This window comes from Budorcas taxicolor, chromosome 21 (genome assembly GCF_023091745.1).
Source record: "Budorcas taxicolor isolate Tak-1 chromosome 21, Takin1.1, whole genome shotgun sequence".
NCBI lineage: Eukaryota > Metazoa > Chordata > Mammalia > Artiodactyla > Bovidae > Budorcas > Budorcas taxicolor.
In genome coordinates, this window is record NC_068930.1 from 50341045 (window position 1) to 50363580 (window position 22536).

General features: G+C 36.3%; 1 protein-coding gene across 3 annotated transcripts; it reads right to left on the reverse strand.

The window, feature by feature from the left end:
* Positions 1 to 2685: 2685 nt before the first annotated feature.
* MBIP (MAP3K12 binding inhibitory protein 1) lies at positions 2686 to 21816 on the reverse strand. 3 transcript variants are annotated; one of them, XM_052659813.1, is made up of 9 exons: positions 21625 to 21816; positions 17976 to 18095; positions 15996 to 16220; positions 15812 to 15908; positions 13398 to 13463; positions 13012 to 13164; positions 10388 to 10485; positions 5227 to 5265; positions 2686 to 3190 (listed from the first exon to the last, which is right to left on the reverse strand). In XM_052659813.1, the coding sequence occupies exons 1-9, from the start codon at positions 21814 to 21816 to the stop codon at positions 3083 to 3085; spliced, it is 1098 nt and encodes a 365-aa protein (XP_052515773.1). In that variant the 3' UTR covers positions 2686 to 3082. The 3 variants fall into 3 exon arrangements, with proteins under 3 accessions (XP_052515773.1, XP_052515774.1, XP_052515775.1); XM_052659814.1 differs by having other exon boundaries at positions 2686 to 3187; positions 21625 to 21791; XM_052659815.1 differs by lacking the exon at positions 17976 to 18095 and having other exon boundaries at positions 21625 to 21791.
* Positions 21817 to 22536: the final 720 nt, after the last annotated feature.

Genomic DNA, 22536 nt, shown 5'->3' on the forward strand with positions numbered 1-22536 from the left:
AGAGCAGAGAGAAGGAGGGCAGAGACAGACAGAACTAGACAGAGCCAGAGGCAGATAGAGACCCAGCGAAAGAGATGAATGAATCCGTTGGTGACTTTCTGGATGACACAATGTCGAGCTATACTTCCTGCAATAAATTCCGTATTTCTGATCCTTTTTAATAATTTTGCTTTACAAGCTTTTTTACGCAGATTTCTGATTCTTACAACCAAACGATTCTTGAGCGAAATATCTGCTCCTTGATTATAGCTGCTTTAAAACTTTTTTAAACTGAAGTATAGTGGATTTACAACATTGTGTTCTGGGTGTACAGAATAGTGATCATCTGCAAATTATATTTCATTATAGGTTATTACAAGATAATTGGTCTAGTTTCCCATGCTGTACAGGGCTCTTATCCTTACTGCTTCTGTTTTACACATAGTAGTTCCCATCTGTTATTAATCCCACATCCTTAAATTGTCCCTTCTCACATCCCTCTCACCTTTGATAACTGCAGGTTTGTTTTCTAGGTCCGTGAGTCTGTTTTGTATATATTCATTTATATATTTTTTAGATTTCACGTAAGTGACATTATTTGTCTTTCTGTGTTTCACTTCACTAAGCGTAATATCCTCTAGGTCTACTCATGTTGCTGCAAATGACAGTTACTCCATTTTCTTAGGGCTAAGTAATATTCCACTGTATATATACACATCATCTTCAGCACTGTTGATGGGCACTTAGGTTGATTCCGTTTCTTGGCTATTGTATATAATGCTGCTGTGAACACTAGGGTGCATGTATCTTCTTTGGTGTTTTCTCTGGAAATATATCCAGGAGGAGTTACAGGATCATATGATAGTTCTCTTTTTAGTTTTTTTAAGGAACCTCTGCAGTACCACACCAATTTACATTCCAAACAACAGTGTATGAAGGTTCTCTTTTCTCCACAGCCTCTCCAGTATTTGTTCTTTTTAATGACAGCCATTCTGACAGCAGAGTGATCCCATTGTGGTTATGATTTGCATTTTGCTAATAATTACCTAGGAAATAACAATGTTGAGTATCTCTTCATGCACCTGTTGACTATCTGCCTTCTTCAGAAAAATGTCTGTTCAAGTTGCTTGCCCGTTTTTTGATTGGATATTTTGATGAGTTCTATGAGCAGTCTAGATATTTTGAATATTAACCCATCAGTCACATCCTTTTGCAAATGTCTTCTCCCATTCCATATGTTGTCTTTTTGTTGATGGTTTTCTTTGCTTTGCAAAAACTTCTAGTTTAACTAGGTTCCATCTGTTTGTTTCTTCTTTTTATTTCTCTTGTATTGGGAGACTGATCCAAGAAACTATTGCTACAACTTATGTTAAAGACTGTTTCACCTATGTTCTCAGAGTTTTATGGTTTCATGTCTTATATTTAGGCCTTTTAACCATTTTTATTTTTGTATACTCTATGAGGAAATGTTCCAGTTTCACTTGAAGAGACTGGCTTTTCTCCACTGTATATTCTTGCCTCCTGTGTCAGTGATTAATTGATCGTAGGTATGTGGAGTCTTCCCGGTGGCTCAGATGGTAAAGTGTCTGCCCGCAACGCGGGAGACCCGGGTTCGATCCCTGGGTTGGGAAGATCTCCTGGAGAAGGAAACGGCAACCCACTCCAGTACTCTTGCCTGGAGAATCCCACGGACGGAGGAGCCTGGTAGGCTACACCCCATGGGGTCGCAAAGAGTCGGACACGACTGAGCGACTTCACTTTCACTTTCATGTGGGCATTTAAATGTTTAATTTGCAACTATGAAAATATGTACTGCCTAATATAAAACTGGGGCAGTCCGAAGAGGGGAGATGCTCAAGGAAAAGGGACTATGTAAGTTGTAATATCTTAACTACTTTCCAAAGACTTAGTTTTAGTCAACAGTAATAACATTTACTAAGCACTTCCTTTATGTCAGACAGGCTCAAAAGCTGTACATGCATATCTCAACTGTTGTTCATTACAAATGTAGGATGTATTATCCTAACATTTTACAGATAAGGAAATTAAGGCCCAGTGAGAGGTTAAGTAACTTGTTTAAGGTCACATAATCAATAAGAGAATAAAAGGTATGTGTGTGTGCTGTGCTCAGTCATGTCTGACTCTCTGAGACCCCAGGAACTGTAGCCTGCCAGACTCTTCTGCCCATGGAATTTTCTAGGCAAGAATAGTGGAGCGGGTTGCCATTTCCTTCTCCAGGGGATCTTCCCGACCCAGCGATGGAACCCACCTCTCTTGAGCCTCCTGCATTGACAGGCGGATTCTTTACCACTGCACCACCTGGGAGAAGGCAATGGCACCCCACTCCAGTACTCTTGCCTGGAAAATCCCATGGACAGAGGAGCCTGGTAGGCTGCAGTCCATGAGGTCGCTGAGAGTCGGACACGACTGAGCAACTTCACTTTGACTTTTCACTTTCGTGCATTGGAGAAAAAAATGGCAACCCACTCCAGTATTCTTGCCTGGAGAATCCCAGGGATGGGGGAGCCTGGTGGGCTGCCGTCTATGGGGTCGCTCAGAGTCAGACACGACAGAAGCGACTTAGCAGCAGCAGCACCACCTGGGAAGCCCCTAAAAGGTATGATCTATTTATTTAGATTAAATTGACACTTGGAAAAGAATATATGCACTTAAAATTCATTTCAAACTTTTATTGAATGCCTATTATGTACAAAGTACTGTTTTAAACTAAAACTGGTTAACATCACTGTTAAAAATATAAAGTCGTCTTAAACATCACTATTCAAAATAAAATCTTCCTTTCTGTGATAAACACACATACACACAAAGATGTACTTTCTAATTAAGGTTTTCAATTTTCAAAATACCTCCTTTAAAACAGAAGGGAATAAATTCCAACAATGCTACTTTCAACGCATTAACTATCTTAAAGTATACTGGAATATTTGAAGACTGCTTGCTGCAAAGTGGACTCACGTGAAAATGAACCTTGATTTCAGAGGTAAGTCTACTATTAATAAAAACACTGCAATTAATTAAATAGATATGTAAGTTACACACATATCTAAAAAAATAAAATGACAATGAGAAGGAGAGGAGTTTTTCATGGAAGGTGACGTGTCGCCATGGATTCTGTTTCTCTTGATTTTCTGAGCAGAGCTTGTTTGAGGGCACTAATTTTCTCATCAAGTTCAGCCAGTGAATAGTTCTGCTGTAAACAATAACACAAATTGCTGAGTAAGACGTTTAATGAAGGTAACATGCTAAATGTACTATAATAAATACATAAAATATCCAAAAGCATGGTAAATAACTTTTCTCATGAGAATAATTTTTAAATTGAACCATATATGTTGACTATGCTATGAATTTAAAGGCATAAAACAACAAGGCTTAAGTATTTCTTACTTTTCTTAATTTCTTACTTTTCTAATGACTAAGCTATCTTGGACCTTTTATACTTTGAAAGGGTCATAAAAACATTTTTTCAACTGCCTAGTCTCACAGTCAATAGTAAAAAAGAAAAGTTTTGGTTTAATTGGTTAAAGTAACTGGGAATTCTCTTTTGATAGCCAAGGTAGTTGATTGCAGTTAATCTAAAAAAAAAAAGTGGACACTCAAATTTCAAAGTTTTACAATTAAAAATAGAAGGGGATCAAGATTGCAAAGGATGTGGAGCTCACCTCCGCAAACAATCAAAATGTACATGTGGAACAACTATCACAGAAAATTAACTGGAAATGGCAGAATTATACAACCAAAGCTGCAAGAAAGATCTCCACGAAACCAGGTAATACAGAAAAACCAAACATCAGGTCAGGACTTGTGCCCCTGGGATGGATATGTAAGGAAGAGAAGGTTTCCAAGGGAGGAACACTGGCACTGGGGAGGGAGCAAGCAGGCTAAGCCATAATCTGGGAATTCCAGTCCTGGGGTCCTGCACAGGGGCGACAAGCCCCCACACATGCTGGGAAATCCACTGCGATAGACACAACGGCTGGTGAAGCCTAGACTCTATGGGGAAGAGCGCTTGTGCTGGATTCCCAATAATCATGGTGCAGAGAGCCTCGCACTGGCAGATGCTGCCTTGCTAGATCTCTCAATCTAAACAGGTGAACACCGCCAGCCTTCTTCACTCCATACCACAGCCTGCGAGATCTGGGCCAAACAAACACTGGGAAAAGACTGTTCAGCTATGCAGAAACAGAAAAGGGTGCCAAGAGTATGACTGGGGTGGGAAGGAGGTGGCCACTGTCAGAGCACTCAGGAACACAGTGGTTTGTCTCCCAGCATGTGTGCCCCAGCATGTCCACTCCACACTGCAGCTTAGAGTTGAGCTTTGGGCACTAACAGAAGAGCCACAGAGAAAGTCCAAATCCTGGACAGCAGAGCAGCCACCTCAGTTCCTACACTCACCATGCTCTGGCCTCCTCCATACCTTTGCACTAGATCTGGGACAAATACAAAAATAAGCCACAATAAAGGAATGAAATTTTGCCATTTGCAACCATACAGATGGACCCGGAGGGTAATATGCTAAGTGAAGCAAGTCACACAGAAAAAGACAACTGCTGTATGATAACACTTCTTATATGTGGAATCTAAGAAAATAAAACTAGTGAATATAACGAAAAAGAAACAGACTTACAGATAAAAAGAACGAACTACCAGTGGGGAGAGGGAAGATGCAAGATAGGAGTAGGAGCCTAACAGATACAGGCTTCTATGTATGAAATAAACTACACTGATATACTACACAGCACATGGAATATAACCAATATTTTATAATAACTAAGTGGAGTATAACCTGTAAAAAATAATCTATTAAATGCTGAAATGATAATACTGGATAAACATAAAATTTTAAAGATTCAATTAATACAGTAGTACTGTGAACAGGGGTGGACTAAAGTTAACTTTGCCAGACACCTTTTTTGACTTAGATGCTAATTAGCGGTATCTGCAGAAGGAAAGCGGATGAGATTTAAATTGAACATTTATTATTTTTCAGCATTTTGTAATTGATACTTTCTTCTACAGTTAACATCTGGATAGATTTTAATAGTTATCTGACCCTTCTGAGTCATTCCATGCCCTTAAAATAACACATTAATTTATGCTGCCCTTTTTTTCCAGTCCTAAATCCCAGGATATGACCTAAAAGCAACCACAGTAGAAACTTTTATTAATAAGAAAGGTATAAAACCAAACTATTTCAGAAACCAAAATAAAAATATAGTAACTTACTTGAGGTGGTTGAACTTTTCTTCTTTTTCCAGAAAAGTTCTAGATTAAAAGTAAAAAAACGTAATCAATACTTAGAAAATCTAAATAATTTTTCTTTATAGATGAGTGAACAAAAATAAGGAGAACCCTGGCAGAAATAAAAGCCCACAAACTCACTGAGCACTATCTGTAACTGACACCTGCTTTTTTCCACTTTGGAAGTTACCCTCCAAAGATGGTATTAAAAGTATAAGTGGTAATGTTAGAACAACATGCTTGTCCCTGGCTATACACAACTATACTTTTGCTGTTAATTTCCACCTTGTACTGAAGCTTAGTGATTATGGTAAGAGGAGCTCTGTGGATCTTCTACTTAAGATTCCTTTCTTAGAACATTCCTATCCCAGGATATTGAACAGGTGAAGCAATAGAGAGAAACAGAATGTGGAATACCAGGCAGCAGGGTGAAAGCAGTCATATACACCCTTGACTATAATGGGCACTGTCTATGTGACTCAGGGAACTAATGATTCCACTCCACTGGTTGTCAGTGACCACAACAGGCAAGGGCCCAGTTCTGGCCAGCAATTAAGGAGAGGGCAGCTGGGAATTAGGGAAGAGCTTCTGGAAAAAACTTCCTCACTTCTAAGAGAAAGCCATCTAGGAGGCAGTTCTTTCGGATGCTGTTGTCATCTGGACAGGACACCAGAAAACACGGTAGCTATCTTACCATCTGCCTGGGGAAAAAGTCAGCACCAAGCAGAGCTGAGAGGGGAAAGAGCTCAGTTCTTTGACAGTCATGATTTAGCCCAATAAATTAATTTGCCGTAAAGACTGCATTACTGTTGAACTTCCTGTGTTATAAGAGTATCCATACTGTTTAAGTCAGTTTGAGTATAAATTTCTATTACTTGAAGCTAATAACATTTTTCACCAACATACTGCTGTGTGTGTTTTTAAACCCTGATCTAATAAATGATTGCTTGACTCTGTTCTTAGTTTCACAGACCTACAAGGCCTTGAATGGCAAATTATATTAGTACATTAGTACATCCGACAAAGAAACTGTCAACACAGGCAGTAAAATTTTCTCGTGAACATCTGCAACCATGAAGATTTAAAGCTGTTTTCAAAGAATACTGAGGTATGCCTCTTATCAGTAGTTTCTAGTAAGTGGGAAATCAGTAAGTGTTGGAATAATTAAATATGGAAGTGCCTATATAAACACGCTTCTCCTTTTGCCAAACTGAGCAGGATACTGTTGTGGGGCCTGTGGGCAGGTAAGGGCTCAATTTTGGTGCCCACTCAGTCTCAAACTTTCTCAAGAGGTGGCTTTTGACACAGCGATGAAAACATACTTCCCCTTGTTTTCCTAACAGCTTAACCTGTAAAATATGGCCAGTTTCCATGTCATTGAGCAATCAGATTAATGTATCATGAAACCAAAGTGGGAAGTATCAGAATAAGGCCATCAGTGGTTCAATGACTTAAAAGAAACCCATGCTCTGAGGAAACTTAGTGGTAAGGAGACCTCTTTCATGACCAATCCCTTTCTTTATTTCTAATCAGTTGTAAAGGGTAACCGATTATCAAGGGTGACAGGAGGAGTGCCTTTAATGTTTCGTCCCTTCTAGCCCCACTGCCCTGTTTCAGACCTTCATTTCTCCCTGGCGTGGGCAGTGATATGTTTCTGAACTTTGACTCCAAACTCTAACTCATGCTTTCACAATGCCACCAGACAGAAACCCATTCAAGGTTTCTCTTTCTCAAAAACTTAATTAACTCAGTGCTCCCTTCTCCCCACGCTTCCCTTTAGAACCAGGACTTAACCATTACGGACTGGAGTTACGATTCCATCTAATCAGTGCTTTCAAACAAAGTCAACATACCTTTAAAAATCCAATAGTTAACTATCGGCCAAGTCCTATCCATTCATTTGCACATTTATGTAATGCCTGCTACATTCTGTGTTCAAAGATGAACAAAACAGTTCCTGCCCTTCAGGGGCTAAAAATTTAGTGTGAAAAACAGACACATAAACATGTAAGTGATAAATGCTATCAAATGAACAAAGTGCTATGGAAATATACTCGTGAAGAATGTTATAGGTACTGTTTTCCAGGATCATAATTTAAAAATCAGTAAGTAATTATCTGGAAATACTCATAAAGATTGTATCTTTTAAATGGTCTGTTAAGCAATGCACGCAAAAATTTTAAAACATTACTACATTCAAATTTTTCCATGTTGAATGTGAAGGGTAAAGATCTTTAGAAATACCACATTAAAAGTTTAAACATATACTAATCTTTGTTTAATTCCTGCTTTATATACATTAACTTTTTTGGAGTTTTATGTCTGTTTCATAAATGAAAAGAACTTTACATAAGCTAGATTTTTTTAGGAACCAAATATAATTTATATCATTTTTGTTTCCCTTTTCATATGCTGTGCTGCACGGTTACCCATGATAATCTCTATCCAACTGTGTTCAGAATTTACCTACATGTGAATCTGGATTTAGATACATTTCATTTAAAAACTTTTCAGAGATTTGATTGCTAACGAAAGTTCAATCCTTAGGAAATTTAATGGGTTCAATTTTCCTTTACTTTCTACCTTTGGAAGCGTCTTCAAGAGTCTACAGAAAAGACATGAAAAATTATGCAATTGCCATTATGAGTGCTCTCAGCAAGAGGAAAGTGAGAGTGTGAATAATGTGCTATGTCATCTGCAGGGTGTGTGTTAATCTCCTCTCACACACAACGACAGGTCTAGGGCTGGTTCCATTCTGAGAAAGGAATGCAGCTCCTATAGCTGGGACGTTCCTCTGTTATGGAAGGGTGGGTATGAAATCTTTGCCTTTGAGTCTGTACCATACATATTCAGAGGTTTTAAGGACAAAACCAGTTTGTTTAAACATTTCAGTGTTTTGTGCTTGTAGCTATTAACTTGGATATGTCATTTCAAATACTAATCTAGAAATGATCCCTCTAATCAGATATATGTTGTTTAACATATTTGGAAAAACAATTTTTTAAGCACTAGTTTTATTACAAGTGTGACAACCCCACACATACAGGCCAATCCTGTTTACATTTATAACACTCCCTGCCTCTGAAGTTAGTTTCAGGCCTCAGGCCTCTGACAGTCTCAATGTTCTTACCCATTCTATCTATCACGTCTATATTGTCTCTCCCAATTATATCAAGTGTTAAGTCCTACCTACATCTTCAAAAGTTGACCTGATACTTCTAACTGCATATCCTGCTGACTATAAGTCCACATTTCCTCCCAAAATATCTTCTCCTCCAGATTTTATTTCTACCAATGATAGTTTTATTTTTCTAACCAAAGACTGGACTCATTCTTGCTATGCAATCAATTATCAATCTTCGCCAACTTTTCTTTCCTACTGTCAATGGCACTAACCTTTTCTATTCTTGCTCTCACGTCCTTGTTTCAGGATCGCATTTCACATTTAAGCTGGTATAATACTCTCTTCTTCTTTAGTCTCTCCCTTTTCATATATCTTATAGAACATTCATCTTATATCAGATGAACCTTCTACCATTTGCACAAGTCATTTCCCTGCTCAAAAATTTTCACAGCATGTAAAGCTTAAATTTCTTTTAAGGTCTTCTATAATCTGTTTCTACCTCTTTAACCAAACATTCTACCCTGTGTATAAAGAATCCCTCAAAATAAGATTATGATTTGAAGGGGTTGTTCTTTTGTTAATTAAATTTAGTAACAGAGATATGTTAAGCTTTTAAAATCCGAATCAGAGAGAAAAAAGAAAGATTGAAAGGCCAAGATCCACTGAAGGGATGTAATTCTATAATACTCTCTTTTAAGATGAGTTCTATTGTTAACAAGAATTATATTAACAAGATATGAAAATGAACTAGAAAAAATAACCTGCCTAAGGATTTCTTAGTGAAGGCAGCTTGAATGGGAAAAACTTATGGTGTGTTACTGTAGGAAAAGGCATACAATCTCTATGAAGTTTCCTAGGAAGAGGCAAAGGAAAATCTTCAAGATGGAAAGGCCTTTGCAATTATGTAGAACCACCAACAAATCTCAAATTAGAGGAGAAGGCCAGAGGAGTTGTACAACTTACCCATGATTATACAGCTACCTCTAAATGGTTTCTGAAATTAAATAAATGCTCATGTTTACTGAGGTTTTACCTTGCGCTACACAGCATGCTAAGTGCCTGACTGGCATTATCTCATCTAATCCTTGCTTCAGCCCTCAGTACTTTAATCAGCCTCATTTTATATGGGAGGGAAGTAAATCACTAAAACTCTCTAAAATGATTGAGCGTTAAGATTCACTGCTCACTTTGGTTATTTGACTTACCTTCTTCATCTGGAAATATTCCTTTTTTGTACCTTACTCTAATAGCAACTTGAAACTTTGGAAAGATCACTGTTATTCCTACAATAATCCTGTTTTCACCAGTGACTTATTGAGTTTCACCATGCTAATTGAGTTACTTTACATAATATTTCAGAAATAGGAGTTTTAGTAAATTTCATTAAAAATTTAGTAAATTTAAAAATTTAGTTCACTTTTACTTTAGTTCTTTCAAATATGGCATTGCTTCAAAACACACACACACAAAGCCCCCAAAAAAGGCAGGTGTTATGTATAATCACCCCAGAAGACGGAGGAAAATAACACAGTGAGCCCAGGATCAGTTGTCTGAAACATGCTAATATGACAAAGATACTTATCAGCACAGATGATTGTTTTTTAGTGTTCTTGGAAAAGGAGAAAAATGAAGACTAGTCTTTCAGAAAGTCTGCAGAGAGAGGGATTAAAGAGGCAGAGGGATAATGGAGAACAAGGCCCCAGAGGAAGCCTCTGTTTTACAAGACAGGAAGTTCAGAGCAATAGGGCTATCCAGGCTGATTTATTATGCCACAAAAAATGGCTTAAATTTGAGAATTTAGGTAATGTGCCATGACGTAACTCTTCAAAAAAATTATGTCCATAATATAACATTAAAAATCTCAATCTTTTTAGAACTAGATAACTCTTTACTCGGAACTATGTTCATTCATCACTGAACTATTGAAACAGTTTTTTGCACACAGATCTATGAGTGAATTGTTATATGATAAAAGAATCCTAAAATAACACTTATTTTTTTCTTAAAGACACTTATACTTACTACAGATTGAAAATATTCAGGAGAGATGCCTTCCAATTCAAGGATTTTGTCCTCAAGTTTTTTAATTCTCTGATAAATGTCTCTTGGCACTGGTCCACCTAAATACATTAAAAGAAACTGAGATATTATCGGATAATTCTTCTTACAGTTTTACCCTTAAAATACCATGCAAAGACACTTATGCAAAAGAATGGGAACTATTTAAACTTAAGAAAATAAATTAACAGGAGTAAAACAGAATGAAATCTTTAGCAAACATTTTCATATTATACACTATGGGATATATTATTGTACCATGGTTCTCCCCAATCCCCATTTATGCTTCCTATGTTGCTAAGCATGTTGTTTTATGATAAGTTCATTTGATAAGATATTTCATAGTTCCCATACAAAACAACTTGTATCTCTGACAGACTCTGATACTTACTTAGGAGGAGAAAAATGCATAGTGACAAGTGACAATTCAGTGGTTGCAATATGTCATATTTTCTTCAATTTAAACCTCTCCTTACATGCCATGTTTTCTCCTTTAACTGAGAAGAACTTTTTATAAAAAGGAGCTTTACCATAATTCTTAACTAACTTTCTAGGGAGGGGATTGGCAAAATTAAGGTTACTGAGATTTCAAGGCTATGATTACATCCCAAGTTCTTCCATTCCTCAGCACCCTCCAATGCAAACATTCTGGTCAAAAGTACCACCTCTCTCTGGATTATCATAACCTCCAAATTGGTCTAGTTGATTCTGCCTTGCATGCCTAAAGTCTGTTCACAACACAGCTGCCAATGATCCTTTAAACATGTAATTCAGATAGTGTTAGTTCTCTGCTCAAAACCTTCCAACACCTTCACACCTCACTCACATTAAAAACCAAAACCTTTACAGTAGTCTACAAGGTCCTATACAATTTGGACATTGTCCCCACATACCATTTCAGCTATTTGATCTCTTTTTTCTGTTATTCAACTAGGCCAAGTACTCTTACAGCTTCAGCACTTGTGGTTCTCTCTACCTCTGTATTCACAAGGCTAGCTCTTGCCAACTTCAGGCCTTGGCTCAAAAGTTACCAAATCAGTAAGGCCTTCTGTGACCGCTCTTTAAAAAATACCAGAGCTACCACTTCCCCCTACCCAACACTCCCTCCCTTATTTTTCTCTAAACCCACTGACATTCTATATATTTTGCTTATATATTGCCTGTTTCTCCACTGTAAGAATATAAGCTCTAAGAAGGCAAAATTTTTTGTTTTGTTCATTCGGTATGGCTGTGCAGCCTGTGCACTGCACAAACCTAGGAAGCATCAGTTCACAGACTGCACAGGCACCCAATATGTACTGATGAATAAATACATTAGATAATCATTATGCAATTAATATTCACATCCAAAGTATCAACTTGTTAAATACAAAAACTCTAGACCTATGTTTTTTTCTGAAAACTTCTAATTTTTAGGAGCTTGGTTTTTCCCGCACTTGAATAAAGGAAAATGAATAACTTACTCATCTGACTTTGCTCCTGCTGCTCCGTCTCCCTAGAATGTCCTCTGCTGCACCTCTGTACCTTTCAAGAACCAGTTCAAGCTTCACTGGATCAACAAAGCACTGCCTGAATCTCTTCACAAAGAGGCTCCTTGAGCCCCACCATAACCTTCCTTTAACATCCCCCATCACTATTAATCTTTCTTCCATAGATTATGAGGTCCTTGAAGCCAGGAACTGCAATTACATCATCTCAGTATCCCTCCTGTCTAAAACAGTGCTTTGCGTATAGTAGGCATTCAACAGGTACTTCTCAAAATTAGCTACTGGATACCATTAGATTTAATAAACCAGTCAATCCTATTGTACAGTTGTAGTTTAAATTAGTTCTGGGAGAATTAAGTTTAATGCGTATCTCTTATTATCCTCAATGGTTTACTCATTCTCTTATTATCTTCTACCTCCATCCACAAATACATCAGCTAGACTGGATTTAGAAATTCCCTGAATCATATTTTGTGCCTCTGTGCATAATGATATTTATAAGATAGAATTGACAGGATCTGATGACTAAATGGGGAAGGATACTGAGGCTTTCTAGCCGTTAAGTTCTACGTTTGATTTCTAGTTTCCACTTACTACATTGGGCATGCTGCTTGAGTTCCCAGAACTTCAGTTTCTTTATCTGACAAGGGTAACAGCACCAATACCTCACAAGGTAGTTAAATATTAAGTGAATTGATATATATATAACACTTTCAGAGTGACTGGCACTTAATAAATGTTAGTCACTTCCCCAATGGCATGTCTTTATTTAATGCTTATCTTCACTGGAAAATCTTTCTTAAAGGATGAGGATCACACCTTTTAATACTTTGTACCTAGCACAGTGTGTGATAAGAATGAGAGAGATGGCCAGGGTTAAGTTATGAAATTGACAGAAGTGTAAGGGGAGGAAGAGGAACCCAACCACATGAACTGTAAAGTCCTTAGGAGCAGGGACTATGCTTTCTTCATTTTTCTACCAATCAGAACAATGTTTTGTACATGATAAGCCCTCAGTGAAAATTAGGTGACTAAATGAACTGGGATTTCTTTAACCACCTGCAAAGGTACACTACGGGCACTGCCAAGCACTCTGCTTACCCGTCTGCAGTCGCAAGTGAGCCTCGATATTCTGTAGCCGCTCTTCTACAGCCTGATTACCACAGTCTCGGAGCATGCTGTTAGGGTTATGACCCGACCCTTGAACTCCTTCAGATCTAGTCTGTGGTCCATATGTATTCACAACTCTAGAAACTAAGTTCAAAAGCTTTGAGTCTATTAAATTTACATTTCAAAACTCATAAATTCTCTCTCCCAAATAGCACTATACACTCTTTTCATATCACAAACACAAGTAGGAAGAAAGGCAAGATTTTTTTTAAATAAATAAATAAAATTTAGATAGGAAAGTAATTTCTATTCCATTTTGCTTATAATTAAGAATAAGCTTCTGTCAATGATGAAAATATTATGTGGTGGATACTTACCTTTTACATGACTTTTAAACCCAGGGTAAGGAGTAAAAATCGCATCAGTTCTGGCACAACTATTTTCTAAGAAGAATTTAGAGGAGTATAAGTTTAAGTATATTCTTAACTTCAAATGTACATTTTGATAACCCTTCAATAATGCATATATTATTCATAGTCATAATCAGAGAACATCTAATCGTATCTACTGTCCGATTTATATACAGAAAAGTCCTCAACATTCAGTGGCATAATTTAATTTTTAACAAATACGAACATTCCTAAAGACCATCTGTGTCTTTGGAGAAAATAATTTATATATTATAGAAAGCTAAAAATGTCTAATCTAAAGAGATATTATTCAATTTCAACATAGAAATAAGCAAAGCTCAGTATTTTTACTCAAATATAAAAAATACAGCATTTGTGACACTGACTGCTCATCTAATTAGGGAACATCAAATATAAAAGATTATGCATTTAATACATTTGTATTTCAGAATACCATACAAAAAAGACCTACAACACATATGCCTAGATTTTTGACGCTCATTTTTTTAAAATCCCTAAACACAAAAGCTATCTATATCTTTCCTGACTACCTCTTTCAGAAAACATAATTTTAAGAAGGATACCATGTGAGAATTTGTTGCAAATTTTTTCTAAGAGGAAAAGTATAATTTCTTTCAAGTTAGATATCAACAAATAAATCAGGGGAAAAGTTGGAATGATATTAACATATAAACATAAAATAATCTTTAAAATGATGTTAAGTAAAACCATGCACTGCAGTAAATTTCCTAAAAAATTCCCCTTGATTATTTTATAATAAAAATGGATGGTAAAAGATACTGAAAGAAAGTTCTTTTCCCTAGGGAATCTGACTTTTAAAAAAAACCTAATGTATGTATGTTGGTCAACTGAGAGGTCCTGAAAGGAACACATTACAATACACCTGAATTTTTTCAGTCTAAGTTTCCTTGAGATGATAGTGCTGCTGACACAAACTGTGGGAATAAAATTCCAAACTTGCTTATCTTTTATATATAGATACCAAACAGAGTCATTTTCTTTTTCTTTTTGAAACCTCAAAATATGTTTAAAGGGCCATCACCTCTCCATTCTCTTTCTACCATTTCACGGGGCTAAGGGTTAAAAAAAGAAGCTATCATCCATTCCAGAGCTATATTCCAAATACATAGATTAACTGGCCCATTAGAGAGAAATTCAGCATGGTGTGAAGACATTGAATGTATGAGTGCTAGTCACTCTCCACAGCAATTCTTCCCAGCACTGTTTGGAAGCCAGCAAGGGAGTGAATGGGCCAAGGAATCCTGCTGAGCATTTCAATTCTTGTCAATTTCTATCCCCTGGTGGTTTATAATAATAGAGTTAGCAGGGAGAACAGAGGAGTAACATTAGTGACACATGTGCTTGCTCCCTCAACAAACCCTTTCTCATGGGTTGCTTGCAGCTTGACTGTCGTACCTGAGATTTTGCCACTGCTGCACCTGTTCTGAAAAGCTAACAGTAAAATATACCAAATCTAGAGATACGCGTGTATAATGTTAATAATAGGAAAGGCTGAATTTAGGACCCACCTTGAGCCTGCTATTACTTCATTATGAAGAGAATCAGTGCACCAATGTGGTGTGAGTCAATTCTAGGTTCATCTGACAATTCAGCATTCATAATAATTAGTCAAGAGATATTAGAGGCAACAAGAAAATGCCTCATCCCAATTAGGAACGCTTCTCCATAATTTTTTCTAAGAACTACTTGTTCTGATTATTACTATGATGCCTGAATATGATCTATGCCAGTGCTTTGCAATTTTGTATTCTGCAGCATACCTGCAGATCTGTAAATACACTATAGCATCATGTGAAGAGGAAAGGAGATTCTGATGAAAAACAGCAAATGTATGCACAGTTTGAAAGAAACGAAAGAAGCATAAGATACCACAGTCTTGATGACAAATCGGTTTTATCATGACATAAAACCTTTCAAACAGCTAAAGAGTAGTGAGAAAACTGCTCCCTCTTGAGGAGTATTAACTTTACTAAGTTTAACTTCATGTATTAATATAATTTCGTAAGTACCTTTAGACTTAAAATTTATATAGCTCAGCTCCTTCTTACTAGTGTGACTGAGCAACCCGGTCATCCATACATTATCTTCATTTCCTAAAGGAACTTTAAAACAATCTCTTCACCTGTGGTAAACATTTGCCTTTTTAAGTTAGCATCTGATTTCTGTACAACCAAAATGAAAACCATTTTGCAATACACTCTATTATTAAACAGAAGAAAATTCTGCTGTCTTAGTTTCCAAATAAACCTGTGAAATAATTAAACTGTGTTCTTAATGTTATCCATTAAAAAAAAAATCATTAAAATCCTAAAAAAAATTAACTTCTTCTAGGTAGTTACCTTGATTACAGTCAATAACATTGCAAAATTCCCTGACGTTGTTTTCATTGATTTCAGCTTGCTTTCTTTCAATAAATGCAGATATTCGTCTGTCAATCTGCAAACGATAAGTATATGCATCTTAATTCAAACACAGGAAAATTTTTAAAAATACTCCCTTGGCCCCCAGAACCCAACTTCTTACTTCTGCTTTTCCAGCCTTTATCTGAACTACTTCTGGATCAAAATGGATCTGTGTCTTTTTCACATCTCCTAAATCACAGTCTTTGTGCTTTTCTTCCTCTTCCAGGTCTCCAGTGGGAAAGTTGGCATTTACTTCATTCTTGTTCCCTGTTTCTGTTTTTCCTATTTCTTCAACAACAGTTGTATTCTCCTCTTTAATCAGAGGCTGAAGTTTTGCTAAAAAAGGCTGAGAAGAACACAATTCCATCTGCTGAGGTTCAAACTGATCAAAATTAATCACATTTACCATATTTATATAAATTTCAGCTAAGTAAAAGCAATATTCAGTAACAATTAACTAAATATAAAAGGTTGGCATCATACATAGATCTGACCACATGTAAGTGTTTTTGCTGTTCTCTATTATTGTGACCAATATCATTTGCTATAAATCTATTTAAGGAAAAAAGGAAAGAAGAGAAAGAAAAACTGAGGAAATTTAAAATTTTCTTTGAGGGAATCATTCTGTCACTCATCTTTTATTTTGTGCCAAATCAAAGCCTCAGCCTCTGGCACCAATGCCACTTAATTAACATGTCATTCAAATGCCTCCTCAGAACACTAAGGCTTAGTATTTTTCCTCCTTAACACAAGAGCCAGTGCTCTCACTCAGCAAAGCCCTGCATTAGCACTGTATCACTGGAGATTCTCCACTTGAAACTGCAGTTGGCAAAAGTGAATGAGAGAGCATAGACATGAAATATATAGGTGTTATGCTGAGTGAACACTCAGGCTTTTCCTGATATGACAAGATATCTTCTTGGGTCATGAATTTAAATTTTTAAAAAGAAAATGAACAAGGAAAAAAAAAAAAAAACAAAAACATTACCAAGAGCCATAGCTGAAAGAGGTAGATGCCTACAATACTAGTGGGGAATACAACTCTATCATGTAAATTATACTACCATCCCCTCCAACACACTCACACAAAATTACCCCTCAACTGAGTCCTATAGCTCATTGCTTCCACCCTTCAAAACTATGGTTAACTATTACTTTTAACATGAAACAGTTAAAATTTCCCATAAAGTCACTGAATAGAGGGCTGAAAATTGTCTACTCTACTAATCAAAACATATCAACACTTGTCAAAGTTCCAATTATTTTTTCATACCTACAATTTTGCTTCCTTTGTCTGCTATACCAAAAATTCTTCTGAATCCTTATATCTTAATGGCACTAAACTGACCAATCCAAACCTTTATGACACTTCATATTTTATACTTTGATTAGAGATAAACTGTAAACTTCTATCAATAATAACTGCAAATATGTTCAGCTGGAAACTAGTAAGGTCATAATACTGTTTGGTTATTGAACTGAAATATTTTTTAAAATATAGCAATACTATTATAGATTAACAATTCAGTGTTGACTTTTAATATAAAGAATGAATTATTTTAAACTCTTAAGATCATAAAATAGTGACTGGCTACTTACTAATATGAGACATTAATGTCACAGAAATTACTTTCTTTTTAAAAACTATGCTGAAACTGTTTAATTGCAATAGACACTCCAGGATGTGTCATGCTGGGATAATGCCACTTCTTGAACCACTGAAAGCACTCCATGAGCCTCCAAACTCACCCAAGGCATGGAATCATTATCATAGCATGACACACACCTGCCGTGTCTTATTGCTTAATTATAACCCACCATAGATGCAACTGTATTGAATTTTCAGTGCAAGTCTGGAATAGAATAGAATTGCATTCATTCAGTTGTCACACCCACATCAGCCCATTCGGCTATATTCCTGTAACTGTCCTGATCACTATGTAAATTAAAGATTTGGATCCAATCTGGCTGAAGTAACCTTTTATTAATAACAGTATTAATAAGGTGTTAAGACAGAACCTACAAATACTCCAGTGTACAATTTAGCTACAATTAATTTCTAGTCTCAATATCGAGTTAACATTTTTAACAAGAAATTTACCTGTAAATATAAAACGTGTTGCTCAAGTGCACTAAACAGAAAAGCGGGCTGGAATGCCGAGAGGCTCTGGAGCTTGTTCCAATCGATTGTAATTTTCACCACATCATCTCTGAGGTTAAGCTTTAAAGGGGCAAACCAGCAATATCACAAAAATTACATGATTAAGCTGTACATATGGGATTGTCACAAAAATAAGATTTCTATAGAATAACATGCCATTTAGCTCAAAGTTCTCAAGTTTTTAATGATACATAAAAGTGCTCTACCTAGTTACCACTCCAAAAAGGCAAGAAAGGTCCAGTTCTCAGAAAAAAGCAGATGACATCTCTAATTCTTTTCTTGGGTCTGTGTAATGGGACCATCTCACAGGTAAAACTATCCAGGAAAGATGAAAAGATGAGGCTTTTTTTTTTAATAATTCAGTATCTAAAAACTTTTGGATAGGGGCCAACAAATGCTTGCCCTATTCAAAATCCTACTGCTTCTAGCTAGGAATATTAAATACAGGGAGAGGTACATTTATGAAAGTTCTGATTTCATAATTTCTGCATTTGTTTTTGTTAAATATGCACATAAATAAGTAACAAATATATCATGCCTCTGATGTCTTCCGAATCACATAAAATTTTCATTGTTTTCAATTTTAACCAATTTTTTAAATTTAAAAATCAACTCATACATTCATATTCATATATATTATAAAGTCTGCAGATACATGGCAGCATATGTTTACTTCAAATAAAAATTAAACTATTATTTAGCTGTGGAAATCTGAAATTTAAAAACAAATGTTTTTCCACAATAGTGAAATAAACAGCCAAAGACTGGATGGAAAGGTCAGACTCATTGCTAAACAGTATTTTCTAGTAAAATGTAAGAGTTCATCCTATGAAAATTTCTCTTAAATTGGCTATGTATGGCCTATTACGATAAAGTTATATATAGAAAACTACCACAAACCTGAATATAAAATTAATACCAAGATGAGTCAACATTTTAGAGGGAAAGCCTCCATTTTTAGTATTTCAAGTGAATAAAAGTGAATCACCGTTAACAGTTTTAGGGACACGCGTATTATGGCATATATCCTGCATCACAGGATCAAGTTAACTCTTATTTTTTCAGAAATCATTTATTTAAAATTAGTCATGTTTTCTACAAAATAAGGACAAGTGTTCTATTAGTTAAGATCTTATGAACTGTGATTATAATAAAACAAAAAAAATGAATCACTGTACCAAAGAGATCCAAAGTTCCCCAAAAGGCACTATACGTATGAACGCTGTATGACAGAAATTTACCACCCTTTGACCAGAAATATTTAAAGTCCATATTAGACAAGTGTAAAGAAGTTTTGTGTAGGATGCACTGGCAAAAATTAGTTTGTTATTTTAACTAAGGTTTTATATTAAGAAAATCATATTAATCTTAATTTCTATTTTTTAATGCTTATAAAGGTTTCAACAGCTTATGCATGGAAGTAACCCATCACTATACTTTTACAGTTCTAAAGGAATCTATAATTGATTATAACAAACTTACAAATACAGTTTGGGGATAACGCAGGCAAATCCTCAACCAAAGCAAAGCATCAAATTTTCTAGAAAATAACTTATAGAAATTAAATTGAATGTCTGGATTATATTCTCATTTCAATTTAGCAGAATTACATAAGCTTTCAAGTGCAAGATACTTGGTCTTTGAAGAAACCACATAACAATGCCACAAATTAACTTTAAAACTATCCCCAATACATCCAACTATTATTCAACAAATTCCCTATTAGTAATATATGAATTCTGTGCATTTTTACCTATAGAACTTGTAAACCATTCAGTCAAAAAGGTATTAGTCTGTCATTAATATGAACTATTTAAAATACACATTTCAGTGAAAACTTTATTACACTAATATAAAAATCCAAGTTAACAATAAATATTTCTTCAGCTTGGTAAAACGCAGCAACCAGAGGCAAAATCAGTATTCAATAAATTTCAAAATCTGGGCTAGAAAAATTTTAACATCTGATTTTATGTTTCCTATTGAGGACAGCTAATAACACAATGATACTATATAGAGGAACTAGGCATTTTACAACATAGATTTTTTTTAATTCCTTAATCTTGTTTCAAAAGGAAATAGTTATTTCCACCAGGAACAATTTTATAAGTATAGTACTCTGGCTTTCAGTATCTTTAACAGTACATCTCAAAATATAAAGAGTATCACCAAATTGGCTAGCATTTAATTGATGAGACAATCTTATTTTTTGACAATCTTATTTAGTCTTATTTATGGCCCCTTTACTCTGTCATGAAAACTAACCAAATATTTACTCTCTAAATATTTTTGACAGATGACATAAGTAAATGTTAACCACATCACTATTTTTACCTACAGAATGTCAGAATGTTTAAAATTTTTAAATGAGTTTTAAAAATTCAGTATGCAAACTATTGCAAAAGATAGGTTTAAATTAACGTTTTTAAAAAGTATCTCATCAGTGGTGGGGGGGTACTTTTCTAAACTATAGGTGCGTATAAACTTTTTTCATCTTGATATTAGGATTAAAAAAAGAAGTTCCAATGTCCACGCCTTAGAAAGTTCTCCAACTTTTAAACCATTTACAGGTCTTGAGTCTTCAGACTGAAATAATTACCCTAAGTCTTAAAAAATACATAAATAAATGTTCTAAGTCCTTGACAAACTAATGAGTTTAAAAGTTATATAACTTTTAGCTGACTCTATTAATAATCATCCCATTGCTTTTAAAAATAATTTTCACAAACACTCTATTTTCATAAAGGAAGTTACCGTTATCTTCAACGCAAATGCCTAAGTCCAAGATTTTTTTTAAACATTTCTTTTTGAAAGCAGATAAACATATTTTCAAGCTGTTTCTCATTTAAAATTTGCTTTGCATTTACATCAGTAAACAGTGCTTTCAGTGCAAGAAGTACCTTTATTTAAGCTCCATTTTATTATGACATTTCTACAAAAGCTATTTACCAGCCAGTTAAACTAATAAATAGTTGAATTACGAGTTAAACAAATTGTGATGCAAGCTGTATCGACCAAAGGTAACTCAGCCAACTTTATGCTACAAACAGTTTAGATTAATTCTTTTTCTCTTCCTCCTTGTTTTAAAGGGGAAGAGATGCAAGCTACGACCAGAAGGAAAAAAGTAAACAAAAGCAAGTGACTCATAAGAGCAAATCACCCTAAAGAGGCGGAGAGAGCGCTATTCCAGAAATCTCAGGCCCTACGAACCTATCAATTTCTACAATGAATGAACTGGAGGAAAAACGATCCTGAGGCTCCAGGCGCCTCCCAAACCATCAGAGAAGCTCTTCCGTATCCATTCTCTCCACGGCAGTTTCTTACCGAGCCGCATTTTCACTTACACTAGCCTCATTCACTCTTGGTGAGAAGAGCTGCAAATCTAGCCTGTCACCGGAAATGATCTAACCCGCGCGGCCATCCTCATTCAGCCCACAGGGTGCCCGGCCCACGCTCCTCCCCCGGCCTCTGCTACTCCAGCCGGGTCCCACACCCTGCAGGCCTCCGGTGGCCCCGGCCTCCGCGCAAGGGAAAATGGGGGGAGGGGCAGGCCGGTTCCCAGACCCCTACGCCACAGAACCTCACTCACTTGTCCAGCCAGGTTATGCAAGGAGCGAAAGACTTCGCAGACTATCTCTCGGGAGAGGCTGGGGCTGCAGCTCCGCTCCAGGCTCCTGTCACCGACCGTCGGGCGACTAAGCTCAGCGGCTGCAGCCATGACACTTTCTGAGGCTGCCCCAGCCAGCACCAAAGTGCCCTCACAACCCACCCCTCCCTCCATCGCCTCTGTCGCTCCGCGATGATGTCAAAACACTGCGTCTCTTTTAGACCAAGGCTTTGAGGACCCACTGTGTGACTGACAAGCATCTGCCCCAATCAGGTTCCGCTGAGGACCGCGAGCGGATGATTGCCGACCTACGTGAGGCTGGCCACAGTATTTCCACTGGAGATTGGAATCGGTATCCAAAGAGGGTTAGCTTCGTGAAGTCTACCTTGACCCAGATGTTAATGATGAGTATTGCTAGAGAAAACTTTTATAGTTAAATGTTAGTGATTTAGTCCCATATTAAAAGTTAAAATTTTAACATGGCCCTGTGGAGTGGCCTGGAGAAAGATCGCTCGTCAGGGATGCAGCGCTGCCAACGATTGTTTGTAAATATTGAGAACTTTCCCACATAGAATTGTCATAACTGGATAGAATATTTTCACCAATATTCAAATTAACATCACTAATTTTTCATTAGAGGAAGAAGATATAAAACAAAAATGTTTATGCCTCATTTACTATCAAGGGAATGTTATTAGATCTGCAAAATAATTCTGTCAAGTTTTAAAACTGATGAATCAGTTGTTTTTCTCTGGGTAATAGGATAGAGACACTCATCCTAAAACTATTTCAATAAAAGGAAACACTGTCAAGATGATCCCAACAGGAATTTAACCCGAGTAAGCAATCGCATGCAACACAATCTCTGAAATCAGAATATACAAATCCAAATTG